This window comes from Plectropomus leopardus, unplaced genomic scaffold, assembly GCF_008729295.1.
Source record: "Plectropomus leopardus isolate mb unplaced genomic scaffold, YSFRI_Pleo_2.0 unplaced_scaffold49, whole genome shotgun sequence".
NCBI lineage: Eukaryota > Metazoa > Chordata > Actinopteri > Perciformes > Serranidae > Plectropomus > Plectropomus leopardus.
The window spans coordinates 14,511-38,261 of NW_024653772.1; the positions used below are offsets into that span (position 1 = coordinate 14,511).

General features: G+C 41.0%; 2 protein-coding genes across 2 annotated transcripts; one reads left to right on the top strand and one right to left on the bottom strand.

The window, feature by feature from the left end:
- Positions 1–6,036: 6,036 nt before the first annotated feature.
- LOC121939478 (neuronal acetylcholine receptor subunit alpha-9-I-like) lies at positions 6,037–8,350 on the bottom strand. Its single transcript, XM_042482496.1, has 3 exons — positions 8,065–8,350; positions 6,916–7,520; positions 6,037–6,807 (listed from the first exon to the last, which is right to left on the bottom strand). The coding sequence occupies exons 1-3, from the start codon at positions 8,339–8,341 to the stop codon at positions 6,637–6,639; spliced, it is 1,053 nt and encodes a 350-aa protein (XP_042338430.1). The 5' UTR covers positions 8,342–8,350; the 3' UTR covers positions 6,037–6,636.
- A 5,378-nt stretch (positions 8,351–13,728) lies between these two features.
- On the top strand, positions 13,729–22,128 carry LOC121939475 (neuronal acetylcholine receptor subunit alpha-9-I-like). Its single transcript, XM_042482493.1, has 6 exons — positions 13,729–13,776; positions 14,728–14,882; positions 14,974–15,154; positions 19,749–20,100; positions 20,645–21,249; positions 21,358–22,128. The coding sequence occupies exons 1-6, from the start codon at positions 13,729–13,731 to the stop codon at positions 21,526–21,528; spliced, it is 1,512 nt and encodes a 503-aa protein (XP_042338427.1). The 3' UTR covers positions 21,529–22,128.
- The last annotated feature ends 1,623 nt before the right edge of the window (positions 22,129–23,751 follow it).

The window sequence follows — 23,751 nt, forward strand, 5'->3', positions numbered from 1 at the left end:
TTTTTCAACGTGGACATTTCTTTGTCGCACTTTTCCCTCTCCCTCTGCAGCTCCTCCTCCAGCTGCCTCCTGAGGTTTTCTTCACTCGCTTTTTGCTGCTCGACTTTCGCTCTGATGAGTTTCAGCTCCTGCATGAGGGCTATGGTTCTCCTTTTCTCAGCTCTCTGATTCTCCATCTGTATGTCCCTATCTCTCTGGTTCTCCTCCCTTTCGCGTCTAAGCTTGTCCTCCATTTGCTTTTTCCCTTCCTCCTCCTTCCTGATCTGCTCCTCCAAGCTCTTGGTGAGTCGATCCAGCTCTTTCTGCAAAGCGTCTCTCTTCATCTCCTCCCTCTGCCGGATGGCATGCTCCTTCTGTCTTTGCTGGAGCTCGCTCTCTCTTTCCTTCTTCTCATTTTCCGCTCGGGCCTTTCGGATCTTCTCCTCCATCGCTCTTTTCATTTTCTCCCCCTGCTCCACCTGCTCCTCCAGCTTTTTCATAACTTTGTCGAGCTTGTCTTGAAGAGCACTCCTCTTCTCCTCCTCGTCCCTGCGTATCTCCATCACTCTCACCATCTCTTGTATCTGCCTCTCCTTCTCCTTCTTGATGTTCTCCTCCATCTGTCTTCGAAAAGCCTCCTCCCGATCTCTTGCTAGTTTCTCCTCCTTCTCCTTCTCCAGCTCCTGTAGTTTCTTCAGCTCCTCCATCTCCCTCTTGCTTTGTTCCTGAAACATCTCTAGCTGCTTGTCATACAGTTCTTTTATCGCTACCTCCTGCTCCTTTTTCAACAGCTCCTCCTTCTCGTTCAGGAGCCTCCACTCCTCCTGCAGCTCCTGAGAAAAGTCGTCCTCTGCTTTCTGAAGCATCTTGATGCCGTAGAATGCTCCTTCATTCCCCTGCATCGTGGCATCCACCAAGGCAAGCAGCTCCGCCACCTGCTCCTTGTTCTTGTAGCTCTGGTTGTTGAAGACACAGTACCTCCCCCCACATCCGGCCACCAGCTCCTCCAGATCCATGCACCCGTCGATTAGACACTGCTTCACGGAGGTCCCTTCTTCCAGGAGGTCTCCATGGGTAAAAACCACCACAGAGAAACTCAAAGCATGGGAACCCATTGCCTGTTTGATCTGGCGCACCGCCTCCTTCTCCTCCTGAGTGAACCTCCCAATCTGAATGACAAGAAGGAGAACATGGGGCCCAGGGTACAGGAGGCTAACACTCCTCCGCAACTCCTTCTGCACCTCTTGTGGAGTCTGATGAGTGTCCAGAAGCCCCGGAGTGTCCAGGAGCATCAAGTGTCGTCCACGAAATTCTCCAGAGACCCTGCGACAACGCTGGGTGACAGAGGAGCTGCCGACCTTTGAGTCAAAGAACTTGCGGCCCAAGATGGAGTTAGCGGTGGAGCTTTTTCCACTGCCAGTCTTCCCCAGCAAAACCAGTCTGACTTCAATGGAGGATGGAGAAGGTTTCCTGCCTGAGGAGACACAAAAGGAGAAAGTTTATGTATCAATCAAAATAGAATGAACATTCTCAGCTCAAGGCATCAAATTTTGTTGCTTTGCAGTGGACTTCCAAGTCTAAATTTTAATTTTAATTTCTATTCTAATCCTAATTTTTATCTTGATTTTAATTCCTATTTTAATTTGTCTGTCTTGATTCATCTATTTTTATTTGTATTTTATTTTGTCTTTTAAGTTATTCTTTATTCTGCCCCAATCGTGTTTAATTCTACTATCAGTGATATTTGTGTTTACCGCTAATATTCTTCGATAAGTATTTACTCTTATTTGTATGGCTTGTTGTCTTTATTTTTACTCTGTAATTGTTCTCTCTTTTGTTGGTGATGTTGGCTCATATTATTATGTTCTTCTGCAAGTAACCTCTCTTGCTTCTGCTTTGCTCTACTTGTCAAAGCACTTTGTAAACTCTTTTTTTAAAGGTGCTATATAAATAAAGTTATTATTATTATTATTATTATTATGGTATTATGGTATTATGGTTTCCCCCACCATAAAAAAAAGAACTTTTCTTCTTCTCAAAGCCCGTGACGTTTAGTATTACTCAACAACAGCATGATTGGTTACATTTAGGCAAAAGGGACACATTGTCAGGTGTAGAAAAAAAACATCACATTCACATTTAAGTCCAGGATTTGTCCACCCGCCCTATAGGGACCTTCGTGCTCCTTATATTACGTTATCAGCAGCTTTTTAAACTGACACTGCCCGTCTGTGTATCATGCTGCCGCAGCAAGTGCCATCCAGCCATGTGGCAGCGCATAATAACACCATGAACAGTTCTGCCTGGAATTAACCGCAAAAGGTAGGTTTAGTGTCAGAGCCTTTCACCAAAATTACTGCAAAAGCAGCAGTTTTTTGACAACTTCAGAATGAGAACAGGCTGGAAAGAATAGGTCACATTAAAAAGAAATAAACATAATCTCAACTTACCCCCACAGCTGATGGAAGACAGCTGTTTGCTAATCATTGACATGTTGTTTCGGGTCTTTTGCCTCCATAAATTGAGAACCAAAGAGAACAGTAGCTGACTATATAGATCCCAACATAGTGGGAGTGTCCGGCCCTATGACATGTTAAACCTCTCTGAACTCTAACCATCGCCATCACCATGTTTCAAATATCAGTCTGGGGAAAATGTGGTGCAATAGTCCGTCTCTGAAACACTCAGCACAGCAGATCTTATCTGTGAGGATACACACTCCAGCAAGAGGTCATGGTCCAGTTGAGGTAAAGATCTGGGAAGCAGGATGAGATACTATACATGAGGGGTCAGTGTGATCAAAGACCAGCAGTAGAGTCATTTGATTGTCTGGTCTATCTTTAAAATGAGCTGATAAGTTGTTGTTTAGGAACCACAAGGGATCAATAACCTCAGGCTAGACAAAAGCCGAGGCAAAATTACTGCCAAGCTGCACCACTGTTTCAGACCATTAAACAGCAAAACTGGATGTCTATTAGCTCATCAATGGAGATTGTTCCACCATAAACAGGTGGGTTTTATTAGAGCCACATGGGTAGCATTTCCAAAAGCAATTGTGCCTCTAAAACCAGGTGGTTTTCAGCAAGATATCAACAGCTTTTCCAGTGGCAATTGGTACCCAAAGCCACATGTTTTATATATTGGCAACATTTCCATCTGTGATTGTGCCACCAAAACTAAGTGTTCTTTAGGAAAGACAACGGCTGCATTTCAAGCAGTGATTGTACCATCGACCATAACCTACCCATTTTTTGTGCCTAAGCATATATACACGTTAACCACAGCATCGTTGAAACATAAAGAAACATTAAGTTTAACACATCCGCTACAAAATGATGTACAATTGTTGCATACACATGTTTTCCAGATATGTAAAATGTCAACATTTAGTCTGGCAACTGGGTTGATAAACCATAGGCCAACTTCTATCACACAGACCAGAAAAACTGTCAGATGACAGAAGATATATATATATCTACAGCCATGCAAACAGCTCTGTGAGGATGTTCTCAGGCACATCAGTGCATTGAGCTAAACGCTAACATCAGCATGCTACCATGTTAACAATAACAACGCTAAAAGCCTGGCTTTAAGCATGTTTAGTGTTTACCATCTAAATTTAGCATGTTATTATGCTACATTTGCTAATTAGCAGGAGTATAAGTGCAGCTGAGGCTGATGGGAATGTAATTTGTTTTGCAAGGATTTGGCTAGAAACCAAAGTATTGGACGAATTGAAAATTTGACCTGAGGGTGGTGCTGTCCAAGACCCACAAAACATATTACAATTCTTCCTTGACATGAAAGTGTGGACAAAATTTCATAGCAATATTTCCAATAGTTGTTGAAATTTTTAAGTCTGCACCGCAGTGGTGGGTCGACCAAAAGACCAACGTTATCGCTTACATAACTAAAACATATTAAATAACATACATAATGTAAGCAATACATTTCCAGATACTCAACACTTTGAGTTAATACAGCAGCCTGAACACAGTGTGGATTTGTTTAATAACAGAAGGTTAGTCTTTGTGATGTTTCTGTCATGATGTGGTGCTGAGACCTCGGACCATAGACTTTAATAATACCAAACACAGTGGCTTCACACAGTCTGGTGTCAATTCTTTGGGGCCACAGACAAAAGAGCACTCATATTAAGAGTGGATTTTAAATGATTGTTATACTATTATTATAATTCTCTTTTGTTACTTTATTAATTGAATCTATTAAAAAAAAAAAAAAAAAAAACACCTACAGAAAGATATTCAGTGAGCCAGGGAGGCAGTTGCAGTCTGTAAATGAGAGTACCTATTCATAGATATTAGAATGAACTTCTGCTCAAGTCTGCTATATTTCTGAAAATTGTCTGATGTTATTTATAAGTGAATTAGAAATTATATCACAAACCTCACAATACAAGCACTAAAATGTTTATCTATTATGATTTGTCTATTTAAGGCACTAAACATTTTTGTTTTATTTAGGTTATCATCATTAATACTCGTATTTACCTTCTCGTTTTCTGTGTCTGTGGCTCACAAAACTGGACAGAGGTTTACTTGTAAAGTAAAGATTTGGAGAAGCAGTGGCCCCAACAGACTTTGTACAATCTCTGCTAAATAAACCTTAAAATCGGTTCTTATACCTTTTTTTTAATATTGTACTGTTGCATCTTACAGCCCATTTATAGAATCTGAAAATACTTTGTTGTTTCTCTGTATTTTCTGTATTTTTATATTATTAAGCTGTTCATTTGGCACTTTCTAAATAAATGTATTAACATGTTCAAATTCATGGAGTTCATTCACTTTTCACTAAATGAGTCCTCTGTGATCATTTCTGCCCTCTAGAGGCTCCTGGGGGAATGTCTAAAGAAACTAAACCACTGTGTGTGTGTGTGTGTGTGTGTGTGTGTAATGTGTCACACCTGTGTAGAAAACAGTAAATCAGCTGATTCTCGTAATCCCATCTCAGTTGCAGTGGTGGAAGGTTAACTAAATACACATACTTAAGGTACTTGTATTTATGTTATATAACTTTTTATATTTCACTGTCATGAGAAGCAGATCAGGTGGACCCAAATGCAGGAGGTGGTAGGCAACAGAAACTCAAAAGATCACTCTTAAATCCAAGGAGACAGTAACTAAACATCATTTGAAGAAATCAAGGATCCAATAAAGACTGAACAGAAAAGCAGGACTTAAATACAAACTTAGACCGATGAGGGGATTGAGTGCAGGTGGAGGAAAAAGGGCAAAGATGCTCAGGAGAAGGGAATAAGGTGAAGAGGCAGAAGAAGAGGCAGGGAGCTGATTGGACTAACGATGCTGATGCAGGACAGGTGTGACAGAAAACAGGCATGAAACAGACAAAAGCAGGAAGTAACACAAGACGCACAAGGAGACAAACTGCAAAATAAATCAGGAAACAGAGTGACCATGATAAATACATGGAACAAGGAAAAAAACAAACTGTTTTATTTTTTGTTATTGTCTACCATTTTTTATTTTTGTAAAGAACTTCATAACTTTGTTTGAAAAGTGCTATAGAAATATAAAAAATATTATAAATACCACTATTGTTGTTGTTGTTGTTGTTGTTGTTGTTATGCATTTATTATATGTTATCTACCGTCATCTTCCTGCCACTAAGTCAATTATGTATTCATCTGTGTGACTATTTATGCTGGTTAAGAGTTCATCTTTCTTAACAAACAGAGGGAAATGACTGTGTATATGCAAAAAGGATGGTTATACAGAAAAGTAAGCAATGAAAAAAGATTTTATATGCTAAAAACAACAAAAAACACAAATGAACAGTTTTGTAAATTAAGTTATAACACATAAATCATGTATAACACATTACATTTGTAACAGTGCAAACTAGTGGAACAGTAAGCAAAACCAATGAACAAGATATCAAAGCTTCTTTTTTACTGGACCGATGAGCAAAGTGAAGGTTAGTCAAAAGGTACAGTACTTCCACTATTCTCGCTCTGGAGGTAGACTTCAAGGTCTGAGTAATGTTTAAGAAGTGAGAAACGTTCACCTGCTCCCTCCAAGTCTCTCATTCAAGTATTGACAACTAATGTAAACCAATTTCTTATCATCTAGACTAAAAAAAACACTAAATGTTTTCACAGTGCACATTTTTCCATGATGATTAGCACAAGGACAGCCCTGGGATCATTAACCATATATAAGGTATTTAAGGTTAATCTGCTGCTGCTCTCATTGAACCTGACTCTGGAAAGCAGCATCATCTGGTTGCCTGAAACGCATTGTAAGTAACATAATGCCTATAGCGGGATGTCTGGCTGTTAGCTCATCAATAATGGAGAATCCATGCATGTTCAAGGCGAGGCCTAGATTGTCTTACCACTCTGCTGCTTCGTCACACATGCGAGCACACCTGACGTTAACTAACCAAGAGGCTTTGATGAACTCTGTGCTTCTGTGCCTTCGTGGTTGAACGGATGATTGGTGCGCGGTGACCTCGTCCTCTTTATATCAAAGCAAAAAAAACAATGAACTTACACAACCGCACGTACACACACAATACTGACACACATATAAAACAGTTCTGATTTGTGCTGCTTTGAATTAAAAATGGGGTGATGGAGGATGAATGTTATCACAATGGTGATGAAGGAGGCTGTCAGGATGCCTTGGCGATGATGAGGATGCTCATGAGGAACACCATAATGAAGAAGATCCACATGAAAAACCTATCCATCACCTTGGCGACTTTCTTCCACTCGGCCGCCTTGACGCAAGTAGCTCTCTGCTCACGGAAACAGTTGGCGATGTACTGGATGTTCTTTACCACCTGAGGAAGAGAAGGATAGACGAACCAAAGCAAGCACTTAAAGAAACTTTAGAAGAAGACGAGTAATCAGATAAGTGGGTAAAGTGAGTCGATGCCGCGGTGATGCACCTGTTTATGTTGGAGGCAGGGGCAGCAGCAGGGGCACGCTGGGACTTGAAGTTTCTCCGTGGGATAGAGGAGCTGCTCCTTCAGCCCTCCGTTCAGGTGCTGGAGATTTTGCGGATGAAGAGGGGCCTGGTAGTCCAGTTCGTCCCTCCTGATGTGGTGGTAGTGCTTTGTGGTCTCCCGCTTCCCCTCTCCCCTCTCCAGTCTGGAAACGTGGTTGTTATGGTTGTTGTAATGGTGGTGGCTTTTGTTGGCGTTGCCGTTAACCTGGCTTTTGTGATGCCTGCTGTGGTGATGCATGCTGTGGCCATTGCTGTACTTGTACGGGTCGCTGTCATGATGGTACTGGTTGAAATGGTCGTCGTGGTAGCCGCCGGTATCATTCATGGGTTCCTCGGGGTACAGCGGGGTCCTCTCGCTCTCCGGCGTGGTGCAGTTCTCTCCCACCTCGTAGACAAAGAAGATTTTGGACATGTAGTCTATGATGAGCACCTTGGCCCAGTGAGGGACTGGTTTAGCCTCCGCACCACAGAAGTGAATGTTCATGATGAAGATGGTGAGAGACGTGGAGGCTGTGATCATAGTCATTGTGGCTATGTAGTACTTTCCTGGAGGAGAGGACAGAGGATAGGACAGGTTTATGAAGGAGAAGGACAACACGCACATAGCTGCTCTAATAGCTAGACTATGAGGTTGAACATTCGCACACAACTTCCTCACTTCATCAGCAGTGATCCAGAAAGACGTGCCATGGAAATATGTTGTCCCAGATACATCTTTATACATAGATATATCAACCTATTTAACAGCCAGTTTAGTCCTCGCATTGCATAACTGAATTTTATATGGAAGCTCATTACTGCCAGAAAGAGATGATTTATTAAAAGATATGCATGATAAAATTGGGGGGAAAAAATAATTCAAATTTATGAGATTCTAAAGCCTTTAAACACAGAGCACATGTCAATATATTTTTTTAGAGTATTAGTTAGTTAGTTAGTATTTTATGAGCTGCTATAGATGTTTGTATTTTTATAAACCACAACTTTTCACCAGTTTTTATTCTTTTATTCTATCCTATGGAGAGGGGAATCTATAGTTTAAATACTTCAATAATGAAGCAAAACTGCATGCAGAGAGAATAATTCAAACCTATGTAGGGCATGCTCTCTGCAGGAGGCATGCTCTCAGCCACCAGCAGCTGGAACACAGTGAGCGCCAGCAGCACTGTGACCCCAAGGGAAACCTTCTCCCCAGAGTCTGCCGGCAGGTAGAAGCCCAGCGGCGCAAGGAACGAGATGAGGAAGCAGGGCAGGAGCAGGTTGAAGATGTAGAAAGAGGAGCGGCGCTTCAGGAGCAGGGTGTAGGTGATTTCAGTGTAAGGGTCGGAGCAGCAGCCATACATCATGACGTTTCTAACTGCCGGCATGCCGTGACACTCCCATTCCACATTCTCCACAAAGTCAGACAGATCACCACTGTCCATCCCCAAACTGATGTCCACCTGATGTACAGGACACACATCAGCACACATGAAAACATTAGGGTTAGTAGATGACCCATACCCATACACATTGGACCTACTGTATGAACTACTCAGAGTTTCACTGGAGAAGCAACATGAAAACCAACACATATACTTAAGATGCAAACTGCACAAAAAAACCTCTGTCACCTTCCCAGGTAGCAATTTTTGGTTTTAAAAATGTTCTGAGAATGGTACAATGCAATGTTTTAGTGATGTTTTAAGCGGAAAGTTTTCTTTTAGTTCCCAGAATGTTCTTCTCAAGCTAGGGTAATGTTAAAACATTTTTTGGGTTTTTTTTGTTAACTTGTCACATTACAGGAACGTTTCATAAAAAATGTTGTGTAATCTCAGGCCTCAATAACATCTTGAAAACATGTTCTGTATGTTGCTTTGAAAACATTCTTCCTTTGTTCTTATGAAACATTGTGAGAACAGTTTATAAAAGAACATTCTCTGATCTGTCACCGCTCAACATCATCAAAACATCCTCAGAATGCTGCATTTATAATGTTACGTCTTAATCAGCATTTAACCTTACAGAACATTATTTGAATTGATAAACATCCTTAAAATGTTCTTTGAACATTAGATCAAAATGTATTATTTAAAACATTTTTACAACTTGTAGGTAACATTAGCCAGTGTTGTGGGAAGGTTCCCTGCTAGCTGGGTTATTTGACTTTTTGCACCTTAAAACGTCAGTTCATCCAAATCATAAAAGAATAAGACGGCATAAGAGTCATCAGTAATAACACTATTGAACTCTGAAACTTAAACTTGTCCTAAAAAAGACGGTTGTTAACAAGTGGCTAAATGACATTACAGAGCTTCATCACGCCAAACACAGTTCCACAGCCTCGTTGTGGTGTCGATGTTAAAGTCATGTAACCGTGGTGTAGTTTGTTTAAAACATAACATTATCTTTTTATTTCTTGCATTTACACGTCATTAGTCATAAAAGTGGTGTTAATTTGCAAATTTTATCTCAAATGTGCAAGTATCATAAACTCTTGTTTGCCACAGAGCTTATTTTTTGCAATAATCCAAAATCCTACTACCCTCTTGACAAGGAAAACAGGGTAACTTTGACTTTTGAGTCGGCCTACAAAAAAAAAAAAAACATCATCCATGCAGCACTCTAAATAATTTAACATGAGTTGTGTTTGTGTCCACCTGATTAATGTAAGTCCAATATTCACTATCTTTTTACTCTGTTTTTGATCTTCACCAACTCCCTCCACTCCACTTTAAACGCTCAATGCTTCACCACCAAGTCCTTCCAGGACTGTCATGGTCTGCCACGTCCTGATTCCATTAGACTTGTGAAGACTGGACTAACACTACGTTCAAACTGCAGGTCCAAGTGGCACAAATCACATGGAAAATGATCTTTTCAAATCAAATTCAGGCCACTCTCATGTGTGGTTCTAAATCAGATACAGATCTGAGTTTTTGAAATGGGACCTCAGTCTGAACAGCCATGTGAATTGTATCGGAATTTATTGTTACGTTTATGTCACTCTGGATTGACATCCTACTATAACATGAAGAAAACTCTGTCTGTCCGTCTGTCTGCATCCGTTTTTCTCCTCAATGGGTTGCCCAGTCAATTTTAAACTGCACATGGGCATTTAGAATTGCCTTAGGTACAGTAGAGACTGAAAAAGCACTTTGTCTCATTCATCCACTTCCTGTGCCTTCTTTGTATAAAAATCCTTCATAAGTAACGCTGCCTTGCTTCTTCTTCTGCCTGTGGAGTTAATTAGTGAAAACACAAACAGCGCCACTGTGCCTTTGCAACCCCCACTGTGGTCACAGGTGGAACTGCAGCTTGAATGACAGAAATTATGCTATTTTTATCATTCTGTTACAGCACTTAAAAACCTATATTGTTACAAAGCATTGCTTCAACATTTGCCTTGTGCCTTCCACTGCACAATAACTTAAAAATTAAACTCTACACAGGCCCATCAGTGGCGTCCATGTTTATTATGGACTCCTCCTTGTTTACTTCCGTATACATAGCATGCTGTGTGTGATGTTTTGTTGTTCCTCTGGGCATGTGGGCCACATCAGGGCCATGACCAGTTCACACTGGAGTCTGATACTTGTTACATTTTAAACGATAATGTGAACAGCTACATTAAAAAATCAGATCTAGAAAATAATCCGAATTGAGCACCAAGGATTGCAGTGTGAACATAGTGTAAGTCTCTGCTCAAGACTCATTTATGTTGCTTTTATTTGTGAATCTGTCTTTGTCGTAACTTGGTCAGCTTATTAAGAAGACTGTGTTTTCTTGGCTTTGAGTTTCAGTTCGCTGTTTTTCTCCTCCTGTGTTCCTGTGCTTCCCCTCATTGACCCATCTACACAGTTGTCCTGCATCCATGGATGTATTATCAGGAAGCCTGCATCAGACTCGTTTGTCTTTCCTGCTTCTCAGTTTCTCCTAGCCAATCAGCTCCCTGCCTGTTCTTCTGCCTCATCACCTCAGGGGCTGTTTACACAGCAATTGTTCTTGCATCAAATGTTAAACTTTTGTTACGGTTTGGCCTTTCATTCACACGACAACAGCATTTTGGGGGCCTGAAAACACAAACTTTTTAAAACCAGGTCCCAAACTACAATTTTTTGAAGACGCAACCCCTTCTGTCACCATGTAAACTGGCAATGCATGGAGAATGGTGATGTCACGTCCACACTTATACGCGTGGTCTTCTTCTATGTTGTGTCATTACAAAGTTACAATACCACCTACTGGCCCGGCATGCATACTACTGCGATTTCAGTTGTTTTTTTGTACATGAGGATCCTTTTCACAGTGTTATCATACAAACGCACATTTTTTGAAAAATGCAAAGAAAAGACTTTTCCGTTTTTTGTAGAGCCATTCTTATCTTATATGGTCTTATTCCCCTCACCTGAGCGTTTCTGCCCTTTCTCTCCACCTGCACTTCATCCCCTCATCAGTCTAGCTTGTATTCATGTCCTGATTTTAAGTTCAGTGTTTCTTGGATCCTTGATTTGTTCATGTGATGTTCTGTTGCTGTTCCTTTGGATTAAAGAGTGATTATTTCGAGTTCCTGTTGCCAGTTTTACATGACAGAATGTTGCAATATTAATTTTGCAATGAAATTGCAGGTTAATAAATATCTGCAAAATCAGTTGCTCCACTGTCTCAGATTCAGTGCCTATCATTATGAGCATTCAGTGTTTCCAATCAAATTGGAGTCTATTTGTAATGGTAGGGGTGGTTGTGGGTGGATTGGGGACTGTTGTTGCCATTTCAAGCAGCGCTAAATGACTGTCTCTGTGAGCCGCTCTCTTCCTTCTCTCCCTGCCCAGTTAGCATGAGCTAACACAGCAGCAGCTGACATCCAACACTAATCCGTTAAACGGGCCCAACAATGTCACAACAAAACAGAAAAGGCTCAACTCAGTCATTAAACCCTTTAATAATCATGGGGTAACATTAGCTGTGTGATGCTAACAGTGAGCCCAGTCACTGTGTGTGAGACTGTCCACGGCACACACAGCTCTGCAATTAAATGAGATTCTAGTCATTTTTAATCCAGAAGTCATTGGGATTGGCTGAATTAGTATTAATAGTTGTGATCACATGGTGAAGGGACTGACTAGCTGGTCTCTAACTGTGTCTGTTAGCTGTTCAGTGCTGAGCAGCTTGTGTACAGAGGGTTCATAGTGTTTCTGCTGAAAACAGCTAGCTGCTTCGACCACGCATCAAAGCAGTTAGCAGCTTCGACCCACCACCCACCCATCAACGCTCTAAGATGGGTGAGACTGAACCAAATCAGTAAAGTTGTGGCCACTAAACACTAAGCTGGAACTCACCATAAAGCTCCATAAAACTGAGAGGAGCTGCAGATTCAGGTGATATTTCTTTTGTGGGTTCATGGATACAAGCGAGCCCTTTCACATTTCACTTTTACTGGACTGCAGAGATGTAGTCTGTGCTGAAAACAGGGTGTGCGTAGTTAATAAAAATGATTTGGTGTTGTTCATAGCTGTGAAACCTTTGGAATTCAATTCAGACTGACCCAATTAGCCCTTGCAACCTGGTTTGTTGGAGGAAACTAGGAGGAAAAGTCAATGAGCAACTTGACAAGAAATGTTCCACAAATTGCAAGTACTTAGTAAAATGTGTGTGTTGTGTGCTGAACTTTTCTTTTCTTTTCATATATTTTATTTTATTTATTTATTTTTACAAATTTCCAGCTAATTTTTGGGCCATGCCTTGTTCAGTTGCCCATCGTTTTCTACCCATGTTTTGAAAACCCATGTTGAAAGAAGACAAAAACATTTGATCATGTTTTGAAGGGTTAAACAAAATCTAAATGTTTTGGAAGCCATGTTTGACAGAATATCAGGGTGAAGGCAGAATATCAACTCTAAGAATGTTCCTTTCAGGATCAGTCATGATCAAGGCTTTAATCATCTACCGCCGTCTAAATAAAAGACAGCCTTTAACCTGGAATATGAACTGATTCAAACAAGATAGAAGGTGTAATCTCCGTCTTATTAACCCCGTCACCAGCATGCTCACACGAACCTGGTTGCCGTTGTAGGTCCAGGAGCCAAAGGTGAGGTTGCACTGCTGCCAGTCGAAGGGGAAGTAGGAAACGTCCACCACACATGTGCTCTTTGTGATGGCTGGAGAGTCCCAGATGATCTCTCCGTTATATCGCAGCTTCACATTAGTGCTGGATGCATCTGCAGGCTCATCATCTGCTCTACTCACACATACAGAGGAAAGCACACATCACTCACATTTCACACACAACTGCATTAAAGGTGCCCTGTGAACGGTCTCTTGTTACTGACTTGTTGTAGAGGACGATGTCCGGCTTCCAAACCAGGTCGCTCGGGATGTTGATCATCTCCAGGTTGTCATAGTCTTCCTTGTCCCACTTCAGGTAGGCGTCATGCCAGGCCTGTCTGATCCACAGGTACGTGGTGAGCACCTGGTTCCTCTCATCCTACACACACAAAAAACACAAGAGGAACCTATTATGCTTTTCCCTATTTTCTGTCATATACGTATATATATAACAGATTTGTGCAAAACGTAAGCAATATTTTCGAAATGTCGATAAAACACAATTATAAGATGACTGCATTTCCACTGAGTTATTTTCTGTCACTTCTCCTCTCTTGATTACATTCCAAGAAGCATGCTGATGGATGGTCAAAACATTAGCAGCTTTATTGCTATTGCAGCCACCACACTAGCCGTCATTATTTCCATACAAAGGCGATGTAGGTGTGTAATGAGAGCAATAAAGAAAGGCAAGCGCCCTATACGTGGGAGCAGCCACGTATGAGGCATTTCTGGGAGGTGATAGTCCAAGATTTCGTGGAGGAATTGTGGATTCAAAACTTCCTGATGATCCGCTCAACTTTTGAAGAGTTATGCGATGCAATAACAGCTCTTGCAGCACCTGCTGCATCATGCCCGAGGGAGCCAGCTCCTACTGACAAGCACATTAATAGAATTTATCCTCTTAAAATCTGAAGCAGTCACAGGTAAGCCCAGCATTAAGTTTCATGTTGTCAGGCAAAGAATTCTTTAAAGCTACAGAGGTTTCAAAGAAGCACACCTGGAGTATTTGTGTGTGTGTATATATACACACACACAAATACTCCAGGTGTGCTTCTTTGAAACCTCTGTAGCTTTAAAGAATTCTTTGCCTGACAACATGAAACTTAATGCTGGGCTTACCTGTGACTGCTTCAGATTTTAAGAGGATAAATTCTATTAATGTGCTTGTCAGTAGGAGCTGGCTCCCTCGGGCATGATGCAGCAGGTGCTGCAAGAGCTGTTATTGCATCGCATAACTCTTCAAAAGTTGAGCGGATCATCAGGAAGTTTTGAATCCACAATTCCTCCACGAAATCTTGGACTATCACCTCCCAGAAATGCCTCATACGTGGCTGCTCCCACGTATAGGGCGCTTGCCTTTCTTTATTGCTCTCATTACACACCTACATCGCCTTTGTATGGAAATAATGACGGCTAGTGTGGTGGCTGCAATAGCAATAAAGCTGCTAATGTTTTGACCATCCATCAGCATGCTTCTTGGAATGTAATCAAGAGAGGAGAAGTGACAGAAAATAACTCAGTGGAAATGCAGTCATCTTATAATTGTGTTTTATCGACATTTCGAAAATATTGCTTACGTTTTGCACAAATCTGTTATATATATACGTATATGACAGAAAATAGGGAAAAGCATAATAGGTTCCTCTTGTGTTTTTTGTGTGTGTAGGATGAGAGGAACCAGGTGCTCACCACGTACCTGTGGATCAGACAGGCCTGGCATGACGCCTACCTGAAGTGGGACAAGGAAGACTATGACAACCTGGAGATGATCAACATCCCGAGCGACCTGGTTTGGAAGCCGGACATCGTCCTCTACAACAAGTCAGTAACAAGAGACCGTTCACAGGGCACCTTTAATGCAGTTGTGTGTGAAATGTGAGTGATGTGTGCTTTCCTCTGTATGTGTGAGTAGAGCAGATGATGAGCCTGCAGATGCATCCAGCACTAATGTGAAGCTGCGATATAACGGAGAGATCATCTGGGACTCTCCAGCCATCACAAAGAGCACATGTGTGGTGGACGTTTCCTACTTCCCCTTCGACTGGCAGCAGTGCAACCTCACCTTTGGCTCCTGGACCTACAACGGCAACCAGGTTCGTGTGAGCATGCTGGTGACGGGGTTAATAAGACGGAGATTACACCTTCTATCTTGTTTGAATCAGTTCATATTCCAGGTTAAAGGCTGTCTTTTATTTAGACGGCGGTAGATGATTAAAGCCTTGATCATGACTGATCCTGAAAGGAACATTCTTAGAGTTGATATTCTGCCTTCACCCTGATATTCTGTCAAACATGGCTTCCAAAACATTTAGATTTTGTTTAACCCTTCAAAACATGATCAAATGTTTTTGTCTTCTTTCAACATGGGTTTTCAAAACATGGGTAGAAAACGATGGGCAACTGAACAAGGCATGGCCCAAAAATTAGCTGGAAATTTGTAAAAATAAATAAATAAAATAAAATATATGAAAAGAAAAGAAAAGTTCAGCACACAACACACACATTTTACTAAGTACTTGCAATTTGTGGAACATTTCTTGTCAAGTTGCTCATTGACTTTTCCTCCTAGTTTCCTCCAACAAACCAGGTTGCAAGGGCTAATTGGGTCAGTCTGAATTGAATTCCAAAGGTTTCACAGCTATGAACAACACCAAATCATTTTTATTAACTACGCACACCCTGTTTTCAGCACAGACTACATCTCTGCAGTCCAGTAAAAGTGAAATGTGAAAGGGCTCGCTTGTATCCATGAACCCACAAAAGAAATATCACCTGAATCTGCAGCTCCTCTCAGTTTTATGGAGCTTTATGGTGAGTTCCAGCTTAGTGTTTAGTGGCCACAACTTTACTGATTTGGTTCAGTCTCACCCATCTTAGAGCGTTGATGGGTGGGTGGTGGGTCGAAGCTGCTAACTGCTTTGATGCGTGGTCGAAGCAGCTAGCTGTTTTCAGCAGAAACACTATGAACCCTCTGTACACAAGCTGCTCAGCACTGAACAGCTAACAGACACAGTTAGAGACCAGCTAGTCAGTCCCTTCACCATGTGATCACAACTATTAATACTAATTCAGCCAATCCCAATGACTTCTGGATTAAAAATGACTAGAATCTCATTTAATTGCAGAGCTGTGTGTGCCGTGGACAGTCTCACACACAGTGACTGGGCTCACTGTTAGCATCACACAGCTAATGTTACCCCATGATTATTAAAGGGTTTAATGACTGAGTTGAGCCTTTTCTGTTTTGTTGTGACATTGTTGGGCCCGTTTAACGGATTAGTGTTGGATGTCAGCTGCTGCTGTGTTAGCTCATGCTAACTGGGCAGGGAGAGAAGGAAGAGAGCGGCTCACAGAGACAGTCATTTAGCGCTGCTTGAAATGGCAACAACAGTCCCCAATCCACCCACAACCACCCCTACCATTACAAATAGACTCCAATTTGATTGGAAACACTGAATGCTCATAATGATAGGCACTGAATCTGAGACAGTGGAGCAACTGATTTTGCAGATATTTATTAACCTGCAATTTCATTGCAAAATTAATATTGCAACATTCTGTCATGTAAAACTGGCAACAGGAACTCGAAATAATCACTCTTTAATCCAAAGGAACAGCAACAGAACATCACATGAACAAATCAAGGATCCAAGAAACACTGAACTTAAAATCAGGACATGAATACAAGCTAGACTGATGAGGGGATGAAGTGCAGGTGGAGAGAAAGGGCAGAAACGCTCAGGTGAGGGGAATAAGACCATATAAGATAAGAATGGCTCTACAAAAAACGGAAAAGTCTTTTCTTTGCATTTTTCAAAAAATGTGCGTTTGTATGATAACACTGTGAAAAGGATCCTCATGTACAAAAAAACAACTGAAATCGCAGTAGTATGCATGCCGGGCCAGTAGGTGGTATTGTAACTTTGTAATGACACAACATAGAAGAAGACCACGCGTATAAGTGTGGACGTGACATCACCATTCTCCATGCATTGCCAGTTTACATGGTGACAGAAGGGGTTGCGTCTTCAAAAAATTGTAGTTTGGGACCTGGTTTTAAAAAGTTTGTGTTTTCAGGCCCCCAAAATGCTGTTGTCGTGTGAATGAAAGGCCAAACCGTAACAAAAGTTTAACATTTGATGCAAGAACAATTGCTGTGTAAACAGCCCCTGAGGTGATGAGGCAGAAGAACAGGCAGGGAGCTGATTGGCTAGGAGAAACTGAGAAGCAGGAAAGACAAACGAGTCTGATGCAGGCTTCCTGATAATACATCCATGGATGCAGGACAACTGTGTAGATGGGTCAATGAGGGGAAGCACAGGAACACAGGAGGAGAAAAACAGCGAACTGAAACTCAAAGCCAAGAAAACACAGTCTTCTTAATAAGCTGACCAAGTTACGACAAAGACAGATTCACAAATAAAAGCAACATAAATGAGTCTTGAGCAGAGACTTACACTATGTTCACACTGCAATCCTTGGTGCTCAATTCGGATTATTTTCTAGATCTGATTTTTTAATGTAGCTGTTCACATTATCGTTTAAAATGTAACAAGTATCAGACTCCAGTGTGAACTGGTCATGGCCCTGATGTGGCCCACATGCCCAGAGGAACAACAAAACATCACACACAGCATGCTATGTATACGGAAGTAAACAAGGAGGAGTCCATAATAAACATGGACGCCACTGATGGGCCTGTGTAGAGTTTAATTTTTAAGTTATTGTGCAGTGGAAGGCACAAGGCAAATGTTGAAGCAATGCTTTGTAACAATATAGGTTTTTAAGTGCTGTAACAGAATGATAAAAATAGCATAATTTCTGTCATTCAAGCTGCAGTTCCACCTGTGACCACAGTGGGGGTTGCAAAGGCACAGTGGCGCTGTTTGTGTTTTCACTAATTAACTCCACAGGCAGAAGAAGAAGCAAGGCAGCGTTACTTATGAAGGATTTTTATACAAAGAAGGCACAGGAAGTGGATGAATGAGACAAAGTGCTTTTTCAGTCTCTACTGTACCTAAGGCAATTCTAAATGCCCATGTGCAGTTTAAAATTGACTGGGCAACCCATTGAGGAGAAAAACGGATGCAGACAGACGGACAGACAGAGTTTTCTTCATGTTATAGTAGGATGTCAATCCAGAGTGACATAAACGTAACAATAAATTCCGATACAATTCACATGGCTGTTCAGACTGAGGTCCCATTTCAAAAACTCAGATCTGTATCTGATTTAGAACCACACATGAGAGTGGCCTGAATTTGATTTGAAAAGATCATTTTCCATGTGATTTGTGCCACTTGGACCTGCAGTTTGAACGTAGTGTTAGTCCAGTCTTCACAAGTCTAATGGAATCAGGACGTGGCAGACCATGACAGTCCTGGAAGGACTTGGTGGTGAAGCATTGAGCGTTTAAAGTGGAGTGGAGGGAGTTGGTGAAGATCAAAAACAGAGTAAAAAGATAGTGAATATTGGACTTACATTAATCAGGTGGACACAAACACAACTCATGTTAAATTATTTAGAGTGCTGCATGGATGATGTTTTTTTTTTTTTTGTAGGCCGACTCAAAAGTCAAAGTTACCCTGTTTTCCTTGTCAAGAGGGTAGTAGGATTTTGGATTATTGCAAAAAATAAGCTCTGTGGCAAACAAGAGTTTATGATACTTGCACATTTGAGATAAAATTTGCAAATTAACACCACTTTTATGACTAATGACGTGTAAATGCAAGAAATAAAAAGATAATGTTATGTTTTAAACAAACTACACCACGGTTACATGACTTTAACATCGACACCACAACGAGGCTGTGGAACTGTGTTTGGCGTGATGAAGCTCTGTAATGTCATTTAGCCACTTGTTAACAACCGTCTTTTTTAGGACAAGTTTAAGTTTCAGAGTTCAATAGTGTTATTACTGATGACTCTTATGCCGTCTTATTCTTTTATGATTTGGATGAACTGACGTTTTAAGGTGCAAAAAGTCAAATAACCCAGCTAGCAGGGAACCTTCCCACAACACTGGCTAATGTTACCTACAAGTTGTAAAAATGTTTTAAATAATACATTTTGATCTAATGTTCAAAGAACATTTTAAGGATGTTTATCAATTCAAATAATGTTCTGTAAGGTTAAATGCTGATTAAGACGTAACATTATAAATGCAGCATTCTGAGGATGTTTTGATGATGTTGAGCGGTGACAGATCAGAGAATGTTCTTTTATAAACTGTTCTCACAATGTTTCATAAGAACAAAGGAAGAATGTTTTCAAAGCAACATACAGAACATGTTTTCAAGATGTTATTGAGGCCTGAGATTACACAACATTTTTTATGAAACGTTCCTGTAATGTGACAAGTTAACAAAAAAAACCCAAAAAATGTTTTAACATTACCCTAGCTTGAGAAGAACATTCTGGGAACTAAAAGAAAACTTTCCGCTTAAAACATCACTAAAACATTGCATTGTACCATTCTCAGAACATTTTTAAAACCAAAAATTGCTACCTGGGAAGGTGACAGAGGTTTTTTTGTGCAGTTTGCATCTTAAGTATATGTGTTGGTTTTCATGTTGCTTCTCCAGTGAAACTCTGAGTAGTTCATACAGTAGGTCCAATGTGTATGGGTATGGGTCATCTACTAACCCTAATGTTTTCATGTGTGCTGATGTGTGTCCTGTACATCAGGTGGACATCAGTTTGGGGATGGACAGTGGTGATCTGTCTGACTTTGTGGAGAATGTGGAATGGGAGTGTCACGGCATGCCGGCAGTTAGAAACGTCATGATGTATGGCTGCTGCTCCGACCCTTACACTGAAATCACCTACACCCTGCTCCTGAAGCGCCGCTCCTCTTTCTACATCTTCAACCTGCTCCTGCCCTGCTTCCTCATCTCGTTCCTTGCGCCGCTGGGCTTCTACCTGCCGGCAGACTCTGGGGAGAAGGTTTCCCTTGGGGTCACAGTGCTGCTGGCGCTCACTGTGTTCCAGCTGCTGGTGGCTGAGAGCATGCCTCCTGCAGAGAGCATGCCCTACATAGGTTTGAATTATTCTCTCTGCATGCAGTTTTGCTTCATTATTGAAGTATTTAAACTATAGATTCCCCTCTCCATAGGATAGAATAAAAGAATAAAAACTGGTGAAAAGTTGTGGTTTATAAAAATACAAACATCTATAGCAGCTCATAAAATACTAACTAACTAACTAATACTCTAAAAAAATATATTGACATGTGCTCTGTGTTTAAAGGCTTTAGAATCTCATAAATTTGAATTATTTTTTCCCCCCAATTTTATCATGCATATCTTTTAATAAATCATCTCTTTCTGGCAGTAATGAGCTTCCATATAAAATTCAGTTATGCAATGCGAGGACTAAACTGGCTGTTAAATAGGTTGATATATCTATGTATAAAGATGTATCTGGGACAACATATTTCCATGGCACGTCTTTCTGGATCACTGCTGATGAAGTGAGGAAGTTGTGTGCGAATGTTCAACCTCATAGTCTAGCTATTAGAGCAGCTATGTGCGTGTTGTCCTTCTCCTTCATAAACCTGTCCTATCCTCTGTCCTCTCCTCCAGGAAAGTACTACATAGCCACAATGACTATGATCACAGCCTCCACGTCTCTCACCATCTTCATCATGAACATTCACTTCTGTGGTGCGGAGGCTAAACCAGTCCCTCACTGGGCCAAGGTGCTCATCATAGACTACATGTCCAAAATCTTCTTTGTCTACGAGGTGGGAGAGAACTGCACCACGCCGGAGAGCGAGAGGACCCCGCTGTACCCCGAGGAACCCATGAATGATACCGGCGGCTACCACGACGACCATTTCAACCAGTACCATCATGACAGCGACCCGTACAAGTACAGCAATGGCCACAGCATGCATCACCACAGCAGGCATCACAAAAGCCAGGTTAACGGCAACGCCAACAAAAGCCACCACCATTACAACAACCATAACAACCACGTTTCCAGACTGGAGAGGGGAGAGGGGAAGCGGGAGACCACAAAGCACTACCACCACATCAGGAGGGACGAACTGGACTACCAGGCCCCTCTTCATCCGCAAAATCTCCAGCACCTGAACGGAGGGCTGAAGGAGCAGCTCCTCTATCCCACGGAGAAACTTCAAGTCCCAGCGTGCCCCTGCTGCTGCCCCTGCCTCCAACATAAACAGGTGCATCACCGCGGCATCGACTCACTTTACCCACTTATCTGATTACTCGTCTTCTTCTAAAGTTTCTTTAAGTGCTTGCTTTGGTTCGTCTATCCTTCTCTTCCTCAGGTGGTAAAGAACATCCAGTACATCGCCAACTGTTTCCGTGAGCAGAGAGCTACTTGCGTCAAGGCGGCCGAGTGGAAGAAAGTCGCCAAGGTGATGGATAGGTTTTTCATGTGGATCTTCTTCATTATGGTGTTCCTCATGAGCATCCTCATCATCGCCAAGGCATCCTGACAGCCTCCTTCATCACCATTGTGATAACATTCATCCTCCATCACCCCATTTTTAATTCAAAGCAGCACAAATCAGAACTGTTTTATATGTGTGTCAGTATTGTGTGTGTACGTGCGGTTGTGTAAGTTCATTGTTTTTTTTGCTTTGATATAAAGAGGACGAGGTCACCGCGCACCAATCATCCGTTCAACCACGAAGGCACAGAAGCACAGAGTTCATCAAAGCCTCTTGGTTAGTTAACGTCAGGTGTGCTCGCATGTGTGACGAAGCAGCAGAGTGGTAAGACAATCTAGGCCTCGCCTTGAACATGCATGGATTCTCCATTATTGATGAGCTAACAGCCAGACATCCCGCTATAGGCATTATGTTACTTACAATGCGTTTCAGGCAACCAGATGATGCTGCTTTCCAGAGTCAGGTTCAATGAGAGCAGCAGCAGATTAACCTTAAATACCTTATATATGGTTAATGATCCCAGGGCTGTCCTTGTGCTAATCATCATGGAAAAATGTGCACTGTGAAAACATTTAGTGTTTTTTTTAGTCTAGATGATAAGAAATTGGTTTACATTAGTTGTCAATACTTGAATGAGAGACTTGGAGGGAGCAGGTGAACGTTTCTCACTTCTTAAACATTACTCAGACCTTGAAGTCTACCTCCAGAGCGAGAATAGTGGAAGTACTGTACCTTTTGACTAACCTTCACTTTGCTCATCGGTCCAGTAAAAAAGAAGCTTTGATATCTTGTTCATTGGTTTTGCTTACTGTTCCACTAGTTTGCACTGTTACAAATGTAATGTGTTATACATGATTTATGTGTTATAACTTAATTTACAAAACTGTTCATTTGTGTTTTTTGTTGTTTTTAGCATATAAAATCTTTTTTCATTGCTTACTTTTCTGTATAACCATCCTTTTTGCATATACACAGTCATTTCCCTCTGTTTGTTAAGAAAGATGAACTCTTAACCAGCATAAATAGTCACACAGATGAATACATAATTGACTTAGTGGCAGGAAGATGACGGTAGATAACATATAATAAATGCATAACAACAACAACAACAACAACAACAACAATAGTGGTATTTATAATATTTTTTATATTTCTATAGCACTTTTCAAACAAAGTTATGAAGTTCTTTACAAAAATAAAAAATGGTAGACAATAACAAAAAATAAAACAGTTTGTTTTTTTCCTTGTTCCATGTATTTATCATGGTCACTCTGTTTCCTGATTTATTTTGCAGTTTGTCTCCTTGTGCGTCTTGTGTTACTTCCTGCTTTTGTCTGTTTCATGCCTGTTTTCTGTCACACCTGTCCTGCATCAGCATCGTTAGTCCAATCAGCTCCCTGCCTCTTCTTCTGCCTCTTCACCTTATTCCCTTCTCCTGAGCATCTTTGCCCTTTTTCCTCCACCTGCACTCAATCCCCTCATCGGTCTAAGTTTGTATTTAAGTCCTGCTTTTCTGTTCAGTCTTTATTGGATCCTTGATTTCTTCAAATGATGTTTAGTTACTGTCTCCTTGGATTTAAGAGTGATCTTTTGAGTTTCTGTTGCCTACCACCTCCTGCATTTGGGTCCACCTGATCTGCTTCTCATGACAGTGAAATATAAAAAGTTATATAACATAAATACAAGTACCTTAAGTATGTGTATTTAGTTAACCTTCCACCACTGCAACTGAGATGGGATTACGAGAATCAGCTGATTTACTGTTTTCTACACAGGTGTGACACATTACACACACACACACACACACACACACACAGTGGTTTAGTTTCTTTAGACATTCCCCCAGGAGCCTCTAGAGGGCAGAAATGATCACAGAGGACTCATTTAGTGAAAAGTGAATGAACTCCATGAATTTGAACATGTTAATACATTTATTTAGAAAGTGCCAAATGAACAGCTTAATAATATAAAAATACAGAAAATACAGAGAAACAACAAAGTATTTTCAGATTCTATAAATGGGCTGTAAGATGCAACAGTACAATATTAAAAAAAAGGTATAAGAACCGATTTTAAGGTTTATTTAGCAGAGATTGTACAAAGTCTGTTGGGGCCACTGCTTCTCCAAATCTTTACTTTACAAGTAAACCTCTGTCCAGTTTTGTGAGCCACAGACACAGAAAACGAGAAGGTAAATACGAGTATTAATGATGATAACCTAAATAAAACAAAAATGTTTAGTGCCTTAAATAGACAAATCATAATAGA